Raw genomic sequence first — 19051 nt, forward strand, 5'->3', positions numbered from 1 at the left:
GTATAGCTCAATATTTCTTTTCTCCCATATGTTTTTCTTTTATACCATTTCATACCTGATGCAATTTTAATTTCTACCTCAAATAAGATTGTGAATCTTTTATTTATTGGGCTGATTTCATGTATATTTCATTGCTTGTACATGGTTATTCTTTGACTCTTATGTAAACGAAAGAGTGGTAGAATAATAGGAACCTTTATAAACAGGTTGGGCTTACCTTTTTTTGGAGGGTGAAGGCTGGGCAGCTATTTTCATATTGATAATCAGTCACCAAAATTTCTCAAAAGCTTTCTCAAATGCTGTTGAAGACATTAGCCCTAGGACATCTGTTGACTGAAACTTCTGTGAAGTAGCCCCCTGCCAGCATTGCCAATGACTCTCATTCCTTTAATGCACTTAGCTGCAGATCACTTTGACTTCTTCTTCTAAAGTAGAATTTTGACTCTCCTTGAATAAACATCATAAATGTGCCTGAAGTCAGACCCTGTGGCCTGGAGCCCTGGGAACAAATGGACAATGAAGTGTCTGTGTACTTTGTACTGTCAGAGAGAGACAAGAAAGAAGATTGTTCAAAGCCATTCGTCTGAAAAGAAAACCTGCTTATTCAAAACTGCATAAAAGAGTGTGTTTCTAAACATCTGAGGTTTGAAGTGGGGATGTGGACATCTCTAAGTCATTGCCCTCCTTTGAAAACTATCAAAGTCTGGACTGTGGCTAAGATGATGAACGGAGAGAAACAGGAAGGAAGTCTTTGGTTATGATTGCATCCACCTACCAAGGCTAATGATGTAAATGATGTCTTCCTTTTGATTAGATGCAGGACAGCTCAGAAGACTTTGGACCACTTGTTCTTTTTTTTTTTTTTTTTTTGGTTTTTCGAGACAGGGTTTCTCTGTGGCTTTGGAGCCTGTCCTGGAACTAGCTCTTGTAGACCAGGCTGGTCTCGAACTCACAGAGATCCGCCTGCCTCTGCCTCCCGAGTTCTTATTGTGGTAAAGTCTAGGATGAATGTAGCTGTCATTAACGTACATACTCATAGTTTTACAAATTGTTTTGCTTCCTTTGTTCAGTTTAGATTTTGTTTCCCTTTTCAAGAATAACTGATCTCCAAAAGCATACCTAGACAGTGTATACCAATAAGGCAATTTAATTAGCTGTTCTGGACAGTTAGGTAATTTGAATAAGATTTTGCTGTACAGTAAGTCAATTAATCTATATTCAGGTATATCTATTTAGACAGTAACATGTATACTTCTGGCCTTCACACTAGCATATGATTTCTTGAAAATTCTTTAAATTTCTGTTGGAAGAATTTAAACATTAAGTATTTGCAATAAGGATTTTTCCCTCAGAATATTATAGAAATTAATGGTCTCCAGAAGTTAGTGTTCAAATTTCAATGAGTACAATATAAGCTTCTCAATAAAGGACCCTACTATAAATAATAAAGGGATAGTGATAGTATTTATAGTAAATATATTTTTCTACTCTTCTCCAATGAAGAAGAAGAAAGAAGAAGAAGAAGGAGGGGAAAAAAGGAGGAGAAGGAGAAAAAAGAAGGAGAAGGAGAAGAAAGAAGAAAAAGAAGGAGAAGAAAGAGGAAAAAGAAGGAGAAGAAAGAAGAAGAAGAAGAAGAAGAAGAAGAAGAAGAAGAAGAAGAAGAAGAAGAAGAAGAAGAAGAAGAAGAAGAAGAAGAAGAAGCAGCAGCAGCAGCAGCAGCAGCAGCAGCAGCAGCTTTATCTGATTCTCAGAGAGGGCAACCAGTATCCTAGTATTTAGGGAAACCTGACATCTTTAACTCCTTTCTTATAAAACAGTTGTTCTGCTCTTGGCCTCAGTATCTCAAGGCTTCTCCTCCTGCAATTGTAAACTAATCCCCAGTAGGGTGTTAGTTGATGGCCTTAGGGTGTTACCTCCACCAAGGGTATTTGCATTTTAATGGAAGGCTTTAAAAGAACTTCAAGCATCCAGTCTGAGAGCAATAAATCTCTATTGGTGGAATTTCATGGGCTGTGATAGATTGGGCAGGTGATGTATCTGGTGAAAGGAGCCCACTGGGTTTATTCTAATCACAGCGTGAATTAAAGTGTTCCGACTTAGTGGTAGCCTGACTTTTTCTTCCAAAGTGAAAGTTGTGAGGACGGCTCCTGTGGCCTGAATAATGAAGTACTCCTTAGCAGTTTCATTTTCTGTAGAAGCAAAACAAGTCAAAGGGCGAAAAGTTCAAATCTTTGAACTCTCCTTTCTTTTCCTATTCTCTCCATAGCTACCCCCAATTGTATACCTTCTTATTCATGCTTGAGGTATACGGGTAGAATATGTTCATACTTTCTGCAAATTACAGCCTTTGAGTGTGTGTCTTTTTTCTTTTTTTCTTTATTAAATATTCCAGAGCCTTTTTTTTCCTTTTCCTTTTTTTTTTATCATTGGAATTGACAGGGCAGGGTACTTGTGAAGTCTGGTGGGTGGGAAAAGTAGATTAACAAAAAGATCAAAATCTTTTCGAAAAATAAAAAGCATAAAATACTGACTTACTTGTCTGCCATGAAGTTCTGATAGTATAACAGATTCATAGATGTATGCAATCAGGACTGATAGAGTGATAATAGTGTAATCCCCAATGACTGCATTGTTCTTACAAGTAGAGCCAGAAACCTGAAGTGAGGACACAGAACAATGTGGAGTACTCAGCCAGGTAATGCAGAGAGAAGGATGGGTTTTGGGTTTTGGGTTTTGGGTTTTGTTGTTGTTGTTGTTTGTTTGTTGGTTGGTTGGTTGGTTTTTTGTAGAAATTGTAATAGAGGCAACCCTCAAAAAAAAAAAAAAAAAAAAAACCCAAGCCACCCATTATTCAGATCAGTGTGATGGTACAGGATCTGTAATCCTAGTATGTGTGTTTGGGGGTTGGAGAAGGGTTGTCTAAGGAAGTGTTAAGTGAGTTCAAAGTCATGCTTCAGACACATAATGTAATCTTTCAAAAGATAAAGATAAAAATTTAAAAAGAAAGAAAGACATTCATTAGAACTCAATATAAAATAATATATAAATGATGAAATAAAAGAGTAAAACTAGAAAAGAAGATTGGACCAAATATTGAGAGTGAGTCCAATAAGAAAAGTATTTTTAATCAAATGTGATACATTGACAAATATGTATATATATATATGTATATATATATGTATATCTGTCTATATAGTAGAAATATTCCTCTGAAATTATTTTAGAGTGCTACCTATAAATGAGGCTCTAGACTGGAACTAACTAGGTCTTAGAAAATCTGTAACAGTGGACAAAAGAAGAAATAAAGAAGGATCTGGAAGAGGAGTAGGACATAGACAAGAACATAAGGAGATATCTTCACAGAGATCATATTTAAGCATGCAAACAAGGGAAAGATATATCCAAGTATGGACATTTGGCTTAGTCAGGTGCCATTTTGCTGAACATGGGAAAGAGAAATAGGTTTTAATGGGGCAGATGCTGAGTTCAGATTTGGATAAGCTGAGTCTGAGATTATTATAGAACATCTAATCAGGGATGTCGACTAGATGGGCATCAATCTGTCTGGCATCCCAGAGGAAGATCTGGGCTGTAGATGAATGCGTAGCCATTAGTCCTAGCATCTAAGTGATGACAATGGAAGAGTTCACTCAGGGAGAATGGAGACTAACAGAGCACTGTCGATTGATCCCCAGCAAATGATCAGTTAAAAAGTCAGTAGAATCACAGTGAAGAATAAGAGCAAGTGGCTGGAGAGATATACCAGAGCAATAAGCGTGAGGGTATCCATATTGATTTGCAAGACAGATAAAGTTGCAAATAAGCCCCCTGTTCTCATTCCAAACATTTCCGGGATCTCTTGATAGGCTCTAAGCCCTGCAGTTTCAAACTGTGTTCCTCTTGCTCTTTGAGTTATGTCAGTTCAACAGAAGTAATAATACATGTCGATGATTTCTGTGGTTCCATTTCTTTGAGAAGTATGCTGTTCTTCTACACATCTAACATAGAGTGTTACTGTTTCACCTGCCATCTTTCTTTTCTGGAAATGGAAGACTCATCACCTAGCCTATGCTCCTATTAGTACAGAGATTACAGCTTCCATATGTGACCTAGCACATTACGATTTACATCATAGTTATTTATGAACAGGATAAGTTCTTCCCTCTTGGCAAGAATATAAGGTCTGGAAGATGAAGAACTCACTCCTCCAAATCAGCCTCCATAGCACACTGCTTTGAAAATATCAGGGACTTAGCAATTATTTACTGAATGACCACATATATTACTTACATAAAAGATAAAAGAAAAAAAGGTTTTGTGTTTTTTAAAGAAATCTGTTGATGAAGCAAGGAGGTTCAGCAGAGCCAAAGATAGAAATGCTTGAGGACAAAGGATAGATATATCTGATGTTTTGGGTATATCTAGGCATATATTAGTCAAATAAACAATGTAGAGTCTATCAAAAACACAATCATAATACTGAGGCAAAATAAGAACATAATGCTAAATATTCTTATTTGTCTCAAAGACTGTAAATACTCCATTTTTGGTATTTTCTTACAAAAATAGCAAATAGTTAACTCTGTATCTGCTTTTGTAACTTAAGAAATTAATCTTCTCTAATGTGTGTATGAAGGCCAAGAAGTGCTAACAACAAGCACATTTCTATTTTTTTCTAAGGGCAAATTTAAGATGCCACATAAGCAGTTTCTCAGTGATGCCCTACAAACAATCCCAAGCCTCTCCAATTTGCTCTTGTATATTAAAAATAGGACAACTTTGTGGGATTGCTCAGTTAAATAGAATAAGGGTTAAATGATAACTTGACTTATCTTTTAAATGACAAAAAATAAAGAAATTGCAAGACCTTTTCACACATTAGAGATGCATTGTCATTTATCATCAGGATATCAGGCTAGCAGTGCGAAGTAATAAAACATATCATCGAAAAATGTGCTATAGGTCTGAATCATTCTTTCCTTCCACCTCCCAGCTAACTGTAGTATTAAATCAAACAAGCAGAACATTTCCTTAGGCAGCCATTGCCTTTTAATTTCCTGAAGAACCTTAAAATATCATTCATTACAAGTACTACACATATTTGGTTTTTAAAAGTCTCATAAATCAATAGCAGGCTGACTGTAATAATTATTACAAGTTAGTGCATAATTTTCGCGCTGAAGGCTGAATGCAGAACTTCAGCATATGCAAACGAGGCAATTCAAACTGTGTATAGATATTAATATGAAGAAGCAGGTAACGAGGTACAGGCTATGAATTATGCATCAGGAGTGGCTGATCTTCAATGAGGAAAATGAATTCAGCATGTAATCTAATTAGTGATGGAAGTCTATTACATCTAACTGCAAAAGCAACCGTCCTTGAAACAAATTTATTTACAGTCCATGTTACCACTTGAAACAACTTTGAAATGATGTGTCAGACAACAGCTTAATTGTAAAATTTTTTGTTTGTTTGTCTCAGTTCCAGACCTGGAAGGCCTCCTAAGAGGACTCAAAGTGTCACCTCCCCAGAGAACTCTCATATCATGCCGCATTCTGTCCCCGGCCTCATGTCTCCTGGAATAATTCCACCAACAGGTAAGAGTGTGATTATATGTGCCAAAACATTAAATATCAACCAATATTACAGATTTTACGCATAGCCATCATTGCAATGACATTTACATGTTTTGGCTTTGTTTTGCACACACTGAGGTAATATTCTGATAAGGGGTTATTTGAAAATAGCATCACGATTACTATGATTTCTTTTGCGAAAATAAAATGACATGAGATTAATTGATTAAAGTGTTAAAAGTCATTTGAATTACCCCCCACAAATCTCATAAAATAAAAATTACTAGTCCTAGAGTTTTTTGTTTTTAAAACTGAAAATTAGAAGCTCAGGAAGTACCAGTAACTTTTCAAGGTCAATTGCTGAGAGCTATAAGTAATTATTCAAACCCTTTTGCTTAGATTTAGAACAATTTTCATTCCAAAATAATTCAGGAATACTGATACAGAAGCAAAAAAAAAGACAAAAATTCAATTATTGTTCAAACAAATACATTTAATTATAATCATTTAAAGAAAGGTTTTGAAGACTTTTGAAGATATGTAGATGAAAGCATACTGGAGAGAGCACATGCACACTGTATATCCTACGTGATCATAGATCATACCAAAACATAGCTCATTTGATTTATGTCCCTTGTAGATGCTTGTTAATTCTTTCATGTACTTTTCTATCTCTGTGCTCTCTTTTGGCTCTCACCAGGAATGAGCCAGAGCTATGTACAGATTAACATAATAATTAAATTATATAACAGTTACCACTCTTGTTGAAGGAGGAGATACATGTGTTATGCAACACAACTAAAACACCAGATATCTCTTGACAAAAAGAAAGTTCCTTTTTCCTTTCAGACATAGCACAACTGGCCCCAATTTAAAATCCTTCTGCCTCAGTCTCCAGAAGTGTTCAGTTAGAAGTGTGTGCCATCAACTGAAGCTAAGGAGTATCTTTTTTTCTGAACTTCTATCAGCATCGTCTTTTCCTTTTCTATGTTTTAATATATTCATTGACATTTGGTCACATTTAGTTGTTGGGTTAAAATTCCTTGAACTTAATTCACATTAATTTTTTTATATCAATACCTTAAACTCAATTTTGTGAATATTTATCAAGTATCATTTCTGCTTGGTTTTATTATATTTCTATATTTAGTACTGTTCTTATCAGTGTTCCAAAAAGTTCCTTTTTTTACTGTATGTATAAATAAATGTATATATCTAAATGTGATGTTAAGTTTGTGTGAATGATGAAGGTGCATTTGTGGGTGCAGATGTGTGTGTGTGTGTGTGTGTGTGTGTGTGTGTGTGTGTGTGTGTAGGCCAAATGATGACATTTGGTGTCAAATTATATAACTTTCTGCCATAATCTTTTGACAGTCTTTCACTGAACGTTGCGCTAAGCAGATAGTCGGCAAAGCCACTCTCCCTTATGTCCCATTCACCACATCTAACTTTTGTGTGTGTGTTGGGTTTTAAACTCAGATCCAACTATTTGTACAGCAAACACTCCTAATCCACTGAGCAATCATTTAGACTCCAAATAATTGAAATTATATGTAGAAGACATATATTAATAGCAAAAAATGACCCAGTTGTCAGCTAAGTATTATCTTTGCCATTTGTTTAGGTTATTTGCTTCTCATCCTACTGAATCCCACTGCCCAAAATTCTAAACTCAAATTTGACATGTGAAAACGAAATTTGTAACATTCATTGAAGCTTGAGCTATTCAGGTTTAAGTAGTTGATCAAATGTTTTTTTGCCAATCACTTTTTTTTCTTATTGTTGGGACAAATGCCCTAGAAAAGCTACTTAGAAGAAAGTATTTATTCTTGAGCACTCGTCTGTCATTGTATCCATAGAATTCACTTTTAACTTTTTAAAACACTGAAATTTTATCTAGCCTGGTCCTGTGAAAATAAGATCTATTATGTTTGATAATTTTATAAATATTTATAAATTTATTACTAGTCACTCAATTACTTTTAATTTTAATGACTGATGTCAGAATATAAAATAAGCTGTTTTTTTTCAGAAGAAATGAGTATATAGTTTAAAACAATAACTTAAATATTTATAATAAAAGAGTGAGATATGTACCATTTTTGAAATTAGAAACTCTATGACATTATCTGTGCTGTTTTTACTAGTTTATAATTATCTTTGCTGGAGTAAGTTTGTGAGTAACTTTAGGAGAGGACCTGGGTAGGTGGTCCTGATTTCCAGAAGTTATGACTGTGACCAAATGCAACTCGAAGTTGCAGCTCACAAAAGGAAGAAGGCTTTTGGTAGAATCTCGCAAAGCCACACACCTCCTGCAGTGGTCACAGCATTTATCCTGTTGAGCGCTTGCCATAAATCATTTTTGAATTATGCACCAGTTTGAAATAAATTCATCCTAGCAACGGAGCTCTAATAGCATTCCGACTTTTTAGAAAATCACGTCTATTATGCAATTAAGGAAAGGATGTTTAGGAATTTAGAATACTCCTTTCTTTGTGCCAGAAGTGCAATTTGGAGAGTATATTCAGCCAACTTCCTGATTTCATGTTTAGGTCCAAATGCAAACTCCTTTTGAAATATAACTTCTATATCCGTATTCAGTAATAACATATGAATACCCAACACTTGTATTTGATATTAAAAGAAATGCTATTCAATATCTGCTCTTTGCAAATATACTCAAATAAATGATTGGTTCATAATTTACTACTTGGACGTTGCTTTACTCTAATTATGACTTTGCAGATTCATAGGTAACACATATTCAGAAAGAAAAGATTATAACACACACAGTACAATACACTATGCCTGAAGGTAAGAATTTCTACCTTGCAAATTATTAAATTTTTATAAATTTCTAGACCATGGACAGTATTACACAATGGTTAATAAAACTGAAACAGTCATATCTTAAGAACAAAACAAACCAAACAAACCCACAACGACAGTTTTAAAGGCAAACGTTTTTGTATGAATAGATGACACTAAAACTTATTTTTGAGGTGATATTACTTTTTCTAGGTGATGTTAATGATGAGCAGAAATACCCAAACTACTCTTGAGAGAATGTTGGCACCTGTAGCATTTTAAAGACATTTAACATCCTCGTTCTCCCTTCTGAAAAGGCTGAATCTTCCCTTTACGCTGAGAAATATAATAACCTTATTCAGTCTGGCTCCCTGGTACCATCACCTTCTAAGCATAACCCTTTGAGAGCCTTGCTTAAAAAGGGAACATGATATGAACTTCTCAGAATGCTCACTTTAGCACAGCATAGCATAAATGTGACTTCTGTGTTCATGTGTAGAAAAACCGAGTGGATCCCTAGAGGGTATCTAATGTCCCATGACATTAGACCGCCTTCAGGTTCATGGGAGGAAAAATGATCAATTTGTCGTCTTTGCTGCATTTAACGTGGACTGGTGTGAACACTGGATCACATTGTATCTTACTAAAGTTTTAAAACTGGAGAGAAAAACTCCATTCTCTTTCTGAGACTGCTCAAACAAATTACTACAAGTTTGGTGGTAAAGAACTGAACTTTTTTCTCAAGGTTTGGAGACCAAGAGTTCAGATTCAGTATTATTCAGCCCAAATCATGGTGCATGCAGGGCCAGAACTCTCCTGAGGTTTCAGAGAAGTGCTCCTTTACTGTTGGTACAAGTTGGGGTTGAGTTGCTTTACACCACTTTGTGTTCCTGTCTCTGTCTCTGTCTCTCTCTGTCTCTCTGTCTCTCTCTGTCTCTCTCTCTCTCTCTCCCTCTGTCTCTTCACACACACACACAGACACACAGAGACACACAGCACACAGACACACACACACACAGATACAGACACACACACACACACACACACACACACACACACACACACACACACACACACACACACACACTACCCTGTGACCCTGTATGTTCCTGAAATCTCCCTATTGCCCCTGTCTTGTAAGGTACTTATGACAGTCTCTCTATCTAAGCATCGTAAACATCAACATGCACATTTTTTCATAGAAAGTAGGGTATTTCAGGGTTCTAGGAATATAATTTAAGGGGCTGCTATCAGTTCCTCATACCCAGTAAGTCTTTCTGCAGGGCAATGGTGAGAAGTCAATTATGTGTCTCAGATGGACACACTAAATGTACACGAAAAGATTCTGACCAGTTTTGCTCACTGAAGTATCTATCCTTGGATGGAGAATATTGCCTGGCGTAGGGCAGACACTCAAAATAAATATTTGCTCAGTGAATATTGCTAATAAATGTTTAGTGAAGGATTTCTGAGAGGAATTATTATGCCTCACAGTTACAAACTGAAGCTGTAGTGTGTTAATATAGCTTTTTAAGTTCCACTAAACACACATAGTCTCTATATTAAATATTTAGAGTTTAGAGTACAAACAGAGGTATACCAAGTACATAAAAGAAAATATTTCTTTTTTATTCATAGCTTATGATGGCTACATACAAGCATGAAAAACTGATAAATTTTATATGTGTGCTAGTTACAAAAATAACATATTATACTTCATAATTACTGTTTATTTTTAATATAACTATATTTTCACCATGCTAGTTGATCTTAACGGATTATAAATTTCATTGTACCCCTAGTGTTTTGACTTAGAATGAATTTATCATACATTTGAATAAAATCTAACTTGAAATTTTGTTAAATATAAATACAATTTTGGTATGAGGAATGATATAAATACATTTGCTTGCTAATTATATTCTGTGTGCATGTTCATGTGTGAGACCCATGCCCATATGCATTCAGATGTATGTGTATTCATATGGACAACCTATTGTTGCTTTTTAAGGCATTTTCTACTTGGTTTTTCAAAGTCAGGATGTCTCACTGGCTTCAGCTTCTTCAAGTATATGATGCTGACTTGCCAGCAAGCCCAGGAAAATGCTTGTCTCTCTATGCCTGGTGTTTTGATGATATATGAGTTCATTATACACAGATTTTTACTGTGGATTCTGGAGATCTAACTTGGGTCCTCTGTCACCATTTCTAAATTTGCAAAAGTATATAATCCCCATAACGTAGTACTATAGCCAAATCATAATAAACTCTGACTCTGTTCCTAGCAGAGATATTTATGACATATTTTTCTCAGCTTCAGAGATCTGTTATTTTTAGTTTTAATTAAATTACCACATATTATACATGTTACTAGAGTCCTGGACAGGCTACTCATCCGCTTAAATTAGAAGGTAATTAAAGTCCTTTCTTCTCTAATTTATTTTCTCTTCTAAGTTTCTCTTAAGTCCATATCTCATTTGACAACACTAAAAATGATAATCTGATTATGCTTCTTTCTCGATACATTCATAGGCCTTAGTCTTTAATCTGACTAATTCTTAGCCATGTTTGCTTCCTTTTTGGTATCTCAATGCCTCTTATGATAAAGAAAATGCATTTACATCATACAAATTAGACTTTAGATTTACTTCAGACGTTGAGCCTTTGCCTAGCATTCCAAAACTCTTTGTTCAGTCCTCAGCACGGAAAGAAAACAAAATGGACAGAATGCTCAGTAGGTTATGGTTTTTACTGGCAATTCTTTTTTTTTTTTTTTTTTTTTTTTTTTTTTTGGTTTTTCGAGACAGGGTTTCTCTGTGGCTTTGGAGCCTGTCCTGGAACTAGCTCTTGTAGACCAGGCTGGCCTCGAACTCACAGAGATCCATCTGCCTCTGCCTCCCGAGTGCTGTTTACTGGCAATTCTGAGGACATGATGATCTCAGGAACTTACATGAGGGATGGACAGGATCTGCTTCCAACAGCTCTCATCCAACATCCACACTCACATCAGCACATAGACCCAAACAATAAAAAATATAAAAATACTAAAAAGCAAATGTAATTTTTTTTTTTGGTTTTTCTAGACAGGGTTTCTCTGTAGCTTTAAAGGCAAAATGGTTTTTTTTGTTTTTGTTTTTTTTTCTTCTCATTTTTTATTATTAAAAATTTCCATCTTCTCCCCTCCTCCTCCCCCTGTAATTTTTAATTAAGTTTGATTATGACTGGTTGTTGTATAGGTAACTGGATGTGTGTAGAGTGGCCATCTTTGGTGTAGGATTTTAGTATGCTGACCCATACCTTATGCAGTAGGTAGCATGTTCTCATGTACTGCTCACTAGAACTTGTTGCCTATTGGTGTTGTCATAATTCTGATTCACCCCCCCCCCCCATATAAACTAGAGAAGAGATTAAACACAGCTACCTGTTCATTTAGGAAACCCAGCCAAATCTGCTATATTTATGGTTTGATCTGATAGGACAAAAGTTGTGTAAAAGAGTGTGGACAGTCTCGTTTGTTCAGTGTCTCCTTGATATCCTGTCCCCATTGAGATGAACTTTAAAACCTCAGCTCCCTTCCTTGATAACTTGCTCTAGGCTGGGTCTGTGGACTAAACCAAAGCAAATAGGAGCTTCGTTTTATTGCCTCCCAACATTCTAAGGAAGTTTCTAGGTTTCAGCCTGTCAGTGAAAGGAGGTAGGAGAGGTAACTGACAAGAACAATATTATCAAAACAATTTAGAGGATGTGGAAAAGCAAAGAGATCAGAGACTTAATAAATATTTGTGTTTTATGCTCAAATGGATTGTTGCCTTATTAATGAATGAACTTGAGTTGATTTGAAAACATCCTATGTTAAAAACATCAAGATGCTTCTGTTGTCTCTGTAATCATGGGTATCATCACCCCAGTAGAACTTTGAAAAGTTGCCATTAAATCTCAACTTTATAAACAGGAATATGATATTTACATAAAGGGAAGCAGCAATATAATATTTCCCACCACTTCTAGTGACAACTAGGCAGAGGCAGGCGGATCTCTGTGAGTTCGAGACCAGCCTGGTCTACAAGAGCTAGTTCCAGGACAGGCTCCAAAGCCACAGAAAAACCCTGTCTCGAAAAACAAAAAACAAAAAAAAAAAAAAAAGAAAAAAGAAACTCACATGTTTTAAGGTATTATCAACTGTTGAGTACAAAGGGTTCATCTAGATTCTAGAATTCAGAACTGGTGATGTTTAGTGTTAAGAAAGCTTATCGTGCATGATAGAGTAGAACTGTAGTGTTTAGAGGATAAAGGTTTGATCAATAGGTTGAAGTTTCAGCCTGTCAAGATACCAAGAGTTTTATTGGTTTCCACAAGAAAGAGCTTACCTATTGTGCTCAAAGTCTAGGGTCCATCTGCAGCACAATTAAAGGTCAAACAAAGAAGTTTTCTATAAAAATGTAGCTGTTTCTTTTGAACAAAACATTTGATAATCAACATGAGGGTAGAAAGTCATTTATCAAAGGTTTCTTATTTATTGTTTAAGTTGTCTTATACTCTACTAAAGGCATTAAAACAAAAGCAAAGGTCTTCTTTCTTGATCATCAGGCATTAAATTCAGCTCCCATCATCTATCTTGGGGAATTGTGAAGTCCCTACTTTATTAAGAAGGAGGTTAGGTTATGGTGAGTTTGCAGTGTTCTTGCAAAACAATCAGAAAACTCTGAGTTGGGTGCTCAGTGCTGAGTAAATCAGGCATGACATAGGCCTATAATCTCAATTAACAGATTGAGGCAGGAGGAGGAAGTAAAGTCAACATCCATATAAACCAAGTTTGAAGTCATCCTGGACTAAGTTTTTCTTGGATTTTTATTTCCTAACTTATATTCTATCTTTCTAGCTATGCAGTATATATTTTCAAGACTTTATATTATACTAATCAATATTATATACAAATATAAAAACTGAAGTAGATTTTTAAACTATGTTTCCTATGAACACTTTATGTTTTTAAAGCAATCATATTTCTTTTTTGCTGATAACTTTATAGGTGATATATTTAGCTTATTTGTAAAATTGAGAATATTGAATTTACCATAAACTTTTTACATTTAACGGCTTCTCTTCGGACAACTCTGGCCTTCACTTCTGGCCTTGAAGTAGCCCACACTTGTGAGTTTCATGCTAGGAGGAAGAGTTAACCATTGACATGACATAAAGAAACACACACATAACCAAATTTAGATGTAATAATCTGAATTTCATTAAAAATTATTCTGACCTTACTTTCAACTGGAAAAGCTGGTGTTTCAAGAGGAATAAATGTCTGAAGATTCTAGGAACCTTTCAGCTTCTCCCTGACTAAATGTACATTGACAGACCATTGATATTTTCAGAATTTTATTTCTTTGGCCAGTATTTTTTTTTCAAATTTTCAAGTCATTTTCTCATACTGTTATGAATGTGATGTATGTAGCTCCTAACCTGGAATCAAAAAGCTCGGCTTGTTATCTCTTCCTTGTCACTTTGCAGCTAAGTGACCTTGAATAATGTTGGCTTTGCTTAGACGTCTCAGCCAAGAACAGTAATGCAACATAACATTTTAGTAGCAGAGTGAGCATCGTACAAATTTCATTAGTACAAATTTCTTTTGTACTAGTCAAAACAGGTTTTTTAACCTTAAACTCCTACATCAATCTGCCTTCTCCAAACCCACTTCTTTTAATAATAATCCATCATACAATCTGACATAACTTCTACTTAATGGAAGTTTGCAGAACAAAACCAGATAATGTATTTTAATACATTTTGCTTAGCATTACACGGGGAAATCTTGGATTTTATCGTGATACGCTTCATAACAGATCATCAGCTGTTTTCCAGATGAACAGAAGCTGCTTGTCTCTGGACACTAGGTCCGGGACAATGGACTCTTCCTATGTTTATGGTGTCCTGTGTTAGTCAGTTGCATTTTATCTCTTTGTAAGTTTGTTTGGCATCTTGAAGTTATCTAAACTAATGCATATTCTCCTGATATAACTCTGTTCCTGCCAGTTGTTACTTTTGGATAATTCAAATAGAGGTTTAAGACTCATGTTTATGATCTCTATTCATCTCACAGTAATATACCCCAGTTGAAAAGCCCCGATAACGTAACATTATATTGAGTTAAAACACATTTTCATGAGGTTACTATTTTTTAAGAAATGTAATAATTTTTTAAAAAAAAATCGATTTTTTTCCATATACTTTTTCTAATTTCCTAAGCTTGTTCCTGACAATATGAGGACAAGAATTTAGCAAGCATAGTATTTAGTTAAAGGATTAAAAGAGGTACCACATGGTTTATTCTAGATGTCTATATAAATGTCGCCTGTTATTTCAACATGTGAAATATTCATATTATTGTCAGTTTTTGGAGAGATTATTTTTCCTATTGAAATGTCTATCTGACAAATGTGAAACAGAGTAAGATTTTCAAAACTGATCTGTTTACTTCAGTGTCTGATTCTTTTACTAAAGACATAAATGTCTTTTGTAATTCCTGCTACTTTATTTTGCTCCTAAACAAAATACCTAGGAATTTTATCAAGGAGTAATCATTTTAAGAAGATTTTCATGGAATCGTGCTTATTAAGATGAATATATATCTGAGTAACTCTGGATTTCAATATATTAATCTCTCAATAACACAATATAATGGTGTTTTTGATTTATTTAAGCATGAAATTCATCTCATCATACCTACTCTTTATGCTACATATTGAAAAAATTAAATTTAAAGATATGGTTCCAAGAAGAACTACTACCATATGACCTGTCCATGTGAGTTGCCTTCTTGATTTATAATAGCAATTGCTTTCTCAGCATGGATCTCATGACATAATAATATTCTATGAATTTTTGAAATTATACTGAGCTCCACATCAATCACCCATAGGTAACTAGTATCTGGATTAGGGACAAATGGTTACTTGAAATCAGACATCTTAGAAATATGTTTTTCTCCAAAATATAAAAACTGTTATTTTAAAGAAAGTTGTATGTTGATTCCTTTGAGATTCTTAAAATTGTTAACAGAAATGTTCAAAATTCCTATTGGCACACCAGCCAAACACCTCAACATGCCTTGACCATTGTTGTTATTGCGTCAGATTCAAAGAACTATATTTTTCCTGGGATTCTAAAAATTAATCTCCTATATTTTAGGAATAAGAAAATCTTAGGAATAAGAACATTTGCCCACATGTATTTTATCTATAAGAATCAACAATACAATAGGTTCTTAAGTGTAAAAGCATTTTGCTGTGTTGATTTTTTTCTTTATTTTTGTTCTATTAGAGGCAACGAATAGTGGGGGCCTTCTAATTACAATTCTTACTAGATATGAGCAAAATTTTTGGTATTTTTATATGTAAAAAACAACAGGATTTTCTCTCAACAACTTATTTAGTTTTATTATACAAGTCCTCTGCTAGTTGCATAATTCTAATTTTTTCATTAATACTCATTTTCTTCTACTGGTGTGTTAACTACATCATAAGTAACATAATTTATGATTTCTTTAATTGTTTTTTTTTACTTATTAATCCCAGTTCCCATTTTCTCCTTTCTTCCCAATCCCTCTACCTTCTCCCCACCGCACTCCTCCATCTGCTCCTCTTAGAGGGAAAGGCTTCTCCAGCAAGTAAATTAAGTCTGTCCCATTTGAAAGCCCAACAATGTGTTCATAAGAAGTGTAATTTGTAAAAGAGAATTTTGAAACAATTGTTTATACATACAGACATTATGGATCCTGCCATTTCAAAGAGCCACAGTCACACTGCAGTTTCACAAAACAAAAAACCTTTATTTTTATTAATGAAAACCTTTGCTACTTCCTGCAAAGTGTTTTGAATCTAAATACATTTTAATACCCATATGTTCTTCACTTAAATGCTATAGAACTCCTCATGTACATTTGCTAAATCATTGAATATGCATAAAAAGGAAGGAATATCTTTTAAATGGCTATCTGTGTTTATACATTTCTATACAAGCTGCTTACTATTATATCTTCAGTTGGGAACACAGTCTCAGTTATAATATTGTTAAATAAACATAATTTAATTAATAAAATTAATAAATTAGTCAAAATAACTGGAAGAAAAAGATTAATGAAATGACTAGTATATTGTACAAACTGCATATAGCTCATACATCATTTCTATTATGTGGCTCCTCTTCATAGGTTTTTTTTTAACCTATTATAAAGAATGAAATTAAGACACCTTAAAGTTACATAATCAATTCATATTGAAGCACAGCAACTCTTCAATTGAGAGCCACTCCTTCCTTTTCTTTATTACCCAAGCTGCTTTGAAGAAAACCATGCATTTCTGCTAATATTCATATATTGGAGCAGCATTTAAATGGAAAATGATGTATAAGCTATATCCAGTTCTCTAAAGAAACAGGTTGTTTTTGAAACATTTAGTTTAAAAAGTTTAGTCTTGATAGAAGAATGATAGTCTTTAATTTTGTATTGTATGTCAAAGTCCAAATGAGAGATTTGAATATTAGGACCTTGACTTGACTCACCTCTGTTTAATTTTGACAGTTGTCTTAAAGTGAATTTAGTGTTTAATGAAATTTTCTGGACTGATAACTCGAAACCTGAAGGGAACAATTCTAGTGGTGAGAAAGTAATTTTCTGGCCTAATTACACCTTTGGCCTCACTACAAAGTCTGTCAACAAAAATGCCAGGTTTGATCATGATTTTTTTTGACATGAATTCACCAATCTACTTTACACAGGAGAATATTTTACAATCGTACATGGTACTTGCAGCTATGACTTTATAACTAGGAATAAAATCTCAACACATTGCCAATGGGTGTATCACCTAAATCTATCAATTTAAAACAATATATTGGTAATAGTGAACCCTATGTGCCTTAGTAGCATGTTCTAGAAAGATGTGTTTGAGAGATTGCTGTTGAAGCTGCATAAAGCAATACCAAATAACCAAATAAATTGTCAATAATTTTTTTTAGTATTGAAAAAATATGTTTCTATAATTTTTTCCTCTTTTCTTTCCTTGTCCCTCTCTCCCTCCCTCCCTCTCTCCTGCCTTCCTTCCTTTCTTTCTTCCTACTTTCTTTCCTTTCTTTTTTCTCTTCCTGCTCCTCATGTCCCCTTCCCCTCCTAATTCTGGTATTGGTGTTGTAAATACAGCCCAGAAATTTAAAAGTTTTGTTCTAGGGCAATATCACCGAGTCACAATTCAAACCCTTACACCTATTACTTATTTTCCTGATGCTGAAAATATAACTATTACAGAGGGTCTAACTGGAATCTGTCGAACTAATCTCTTTCTTGCGGATGTTTAACTTCAACCATCAAATACTTCAAATACCTGTAGATACTGACAATTATCTTGAATTTCTGAGCCTGAATTTTTGCAATAAAAAACTATACCGATTGTTTTAGTAGTCAAACTTTAAATCCTTTGTGCAGATTTGACAAGAAATTAAAGTCTACTAAAGACTTCTATTTGTAGTCATTTGAAACCGCATGTTACTTCCTAAACCAGAAATATCTACCCTCTCTATCTACTGTCTTCTGTTTTCTCCTACTTGTATTTGTGTGTCTTTCTACTACATTTAAAATGTTAAGCATACTAATGAAAACTATGTTCCATAAACACTTTGGTCTACTTAGAGTAACAAAGTAATAAAATAACTGAGCAATCTCCTTGAATTATTTCCTATACTGTAAATTATCAAAATTTCGAGATATAATTTTAATAAATGTTTCCCTCATTAAACAAGTACATTTAAATATATTGCCCACAAATTCACACTTATGAAAAGTTAAAAAGTTATGATGATAAGTTAAAAAGTTATCATCAGCCAATCTGAAACAAATATGTGTTATAAATAAGAAAATATACTCATAGTTACTTCAAGTCATCTGTGAAGCATATACTTTAGAAATCATGATTAAGTATTTTTATAAATATTTATCATGAGTTACAAGGATGAATGACATTGCCACTCAAAAACCCATAATTAAACGTACAGTTTGGCATGACAAGAGACCTGTGCAAAAGCACAGATGTCTTCTTAAAGACAGCTAAATTTAAAGGAATTATCATAGCCATTGTGGTAGAAAACCGCTTGTATCAGTACAATTTATCCAGAAACTTTTCTGTATGGCAGAAGCATAAACAAAGTATATGCAATCATGTCTGTGAAAAAATATTGGAAAACACATTGAAGAGAATGTGGTTGGAGAGAAGTGTCAAAGGCCTCACTGGCTGATTAATGTAGTATTTGGATCATTAGAGCAACAACAGTTGATTCTATTTATTAGATATTCATTGGAGTTGTTTCTAAGTCCATTATACTGTTTTACACGTATTACCTCATTTAAACTTTCTTCCAAGCCTATTTCCTAAACCACTATGCAGCAAATGTGTATACTTCACAGAATCACTATATCCTCTGAGGGTACTCTCAGTTAAAATCAAAGTATGAACCAGTTCCTGGAGAGCTTTAAGAGTATATATTGTGTTCCACCTAAATAAGACTTCTACATCTGAGTACTTTGCCAATATGGGAATTCACTTAAGTCCACCTTTGGGTCCAGCTATGCAGATGCTAATGAGCTCTTATCATCTCCTTGTTTTGACAACAGCCTA

General features: G+C 34.3%; 1 protein-coding gene across 1 annotated transcript in view; it reads left to right on the forward strand.

The window, feature by feature from the left end:
* Positions 1–19051, forward strand: part of Dach1 (dachshund family transcription factor 1) — a 364433-nt gene that overhangs the window by 142975 nt on the left and 202407 nt on the right. The window contains exon 2 of the mRNA XM_038310234.1: positions 5485–5600. Coding sequence (XP_038166162.1) covers positions 5485–5600 — 116 coding nt within the window. The remainder of the gene's footprint in view (positions 1–5484; positions 5601–19051) is intronic.

The sequence above is a fragment of the Arvicola amphibius genome, chromosome 13, assembly GCF_903992535.2.
Source record: "Arvicola amphibius chromosome 13, mArvAmp1.2, whole genome shotgun sequence".
NCBI lineage: Eukaryota > Metazoa > Chordata > Mammalia > Rodentia > Cricetidae > Arvicola > Arvicola amphibius.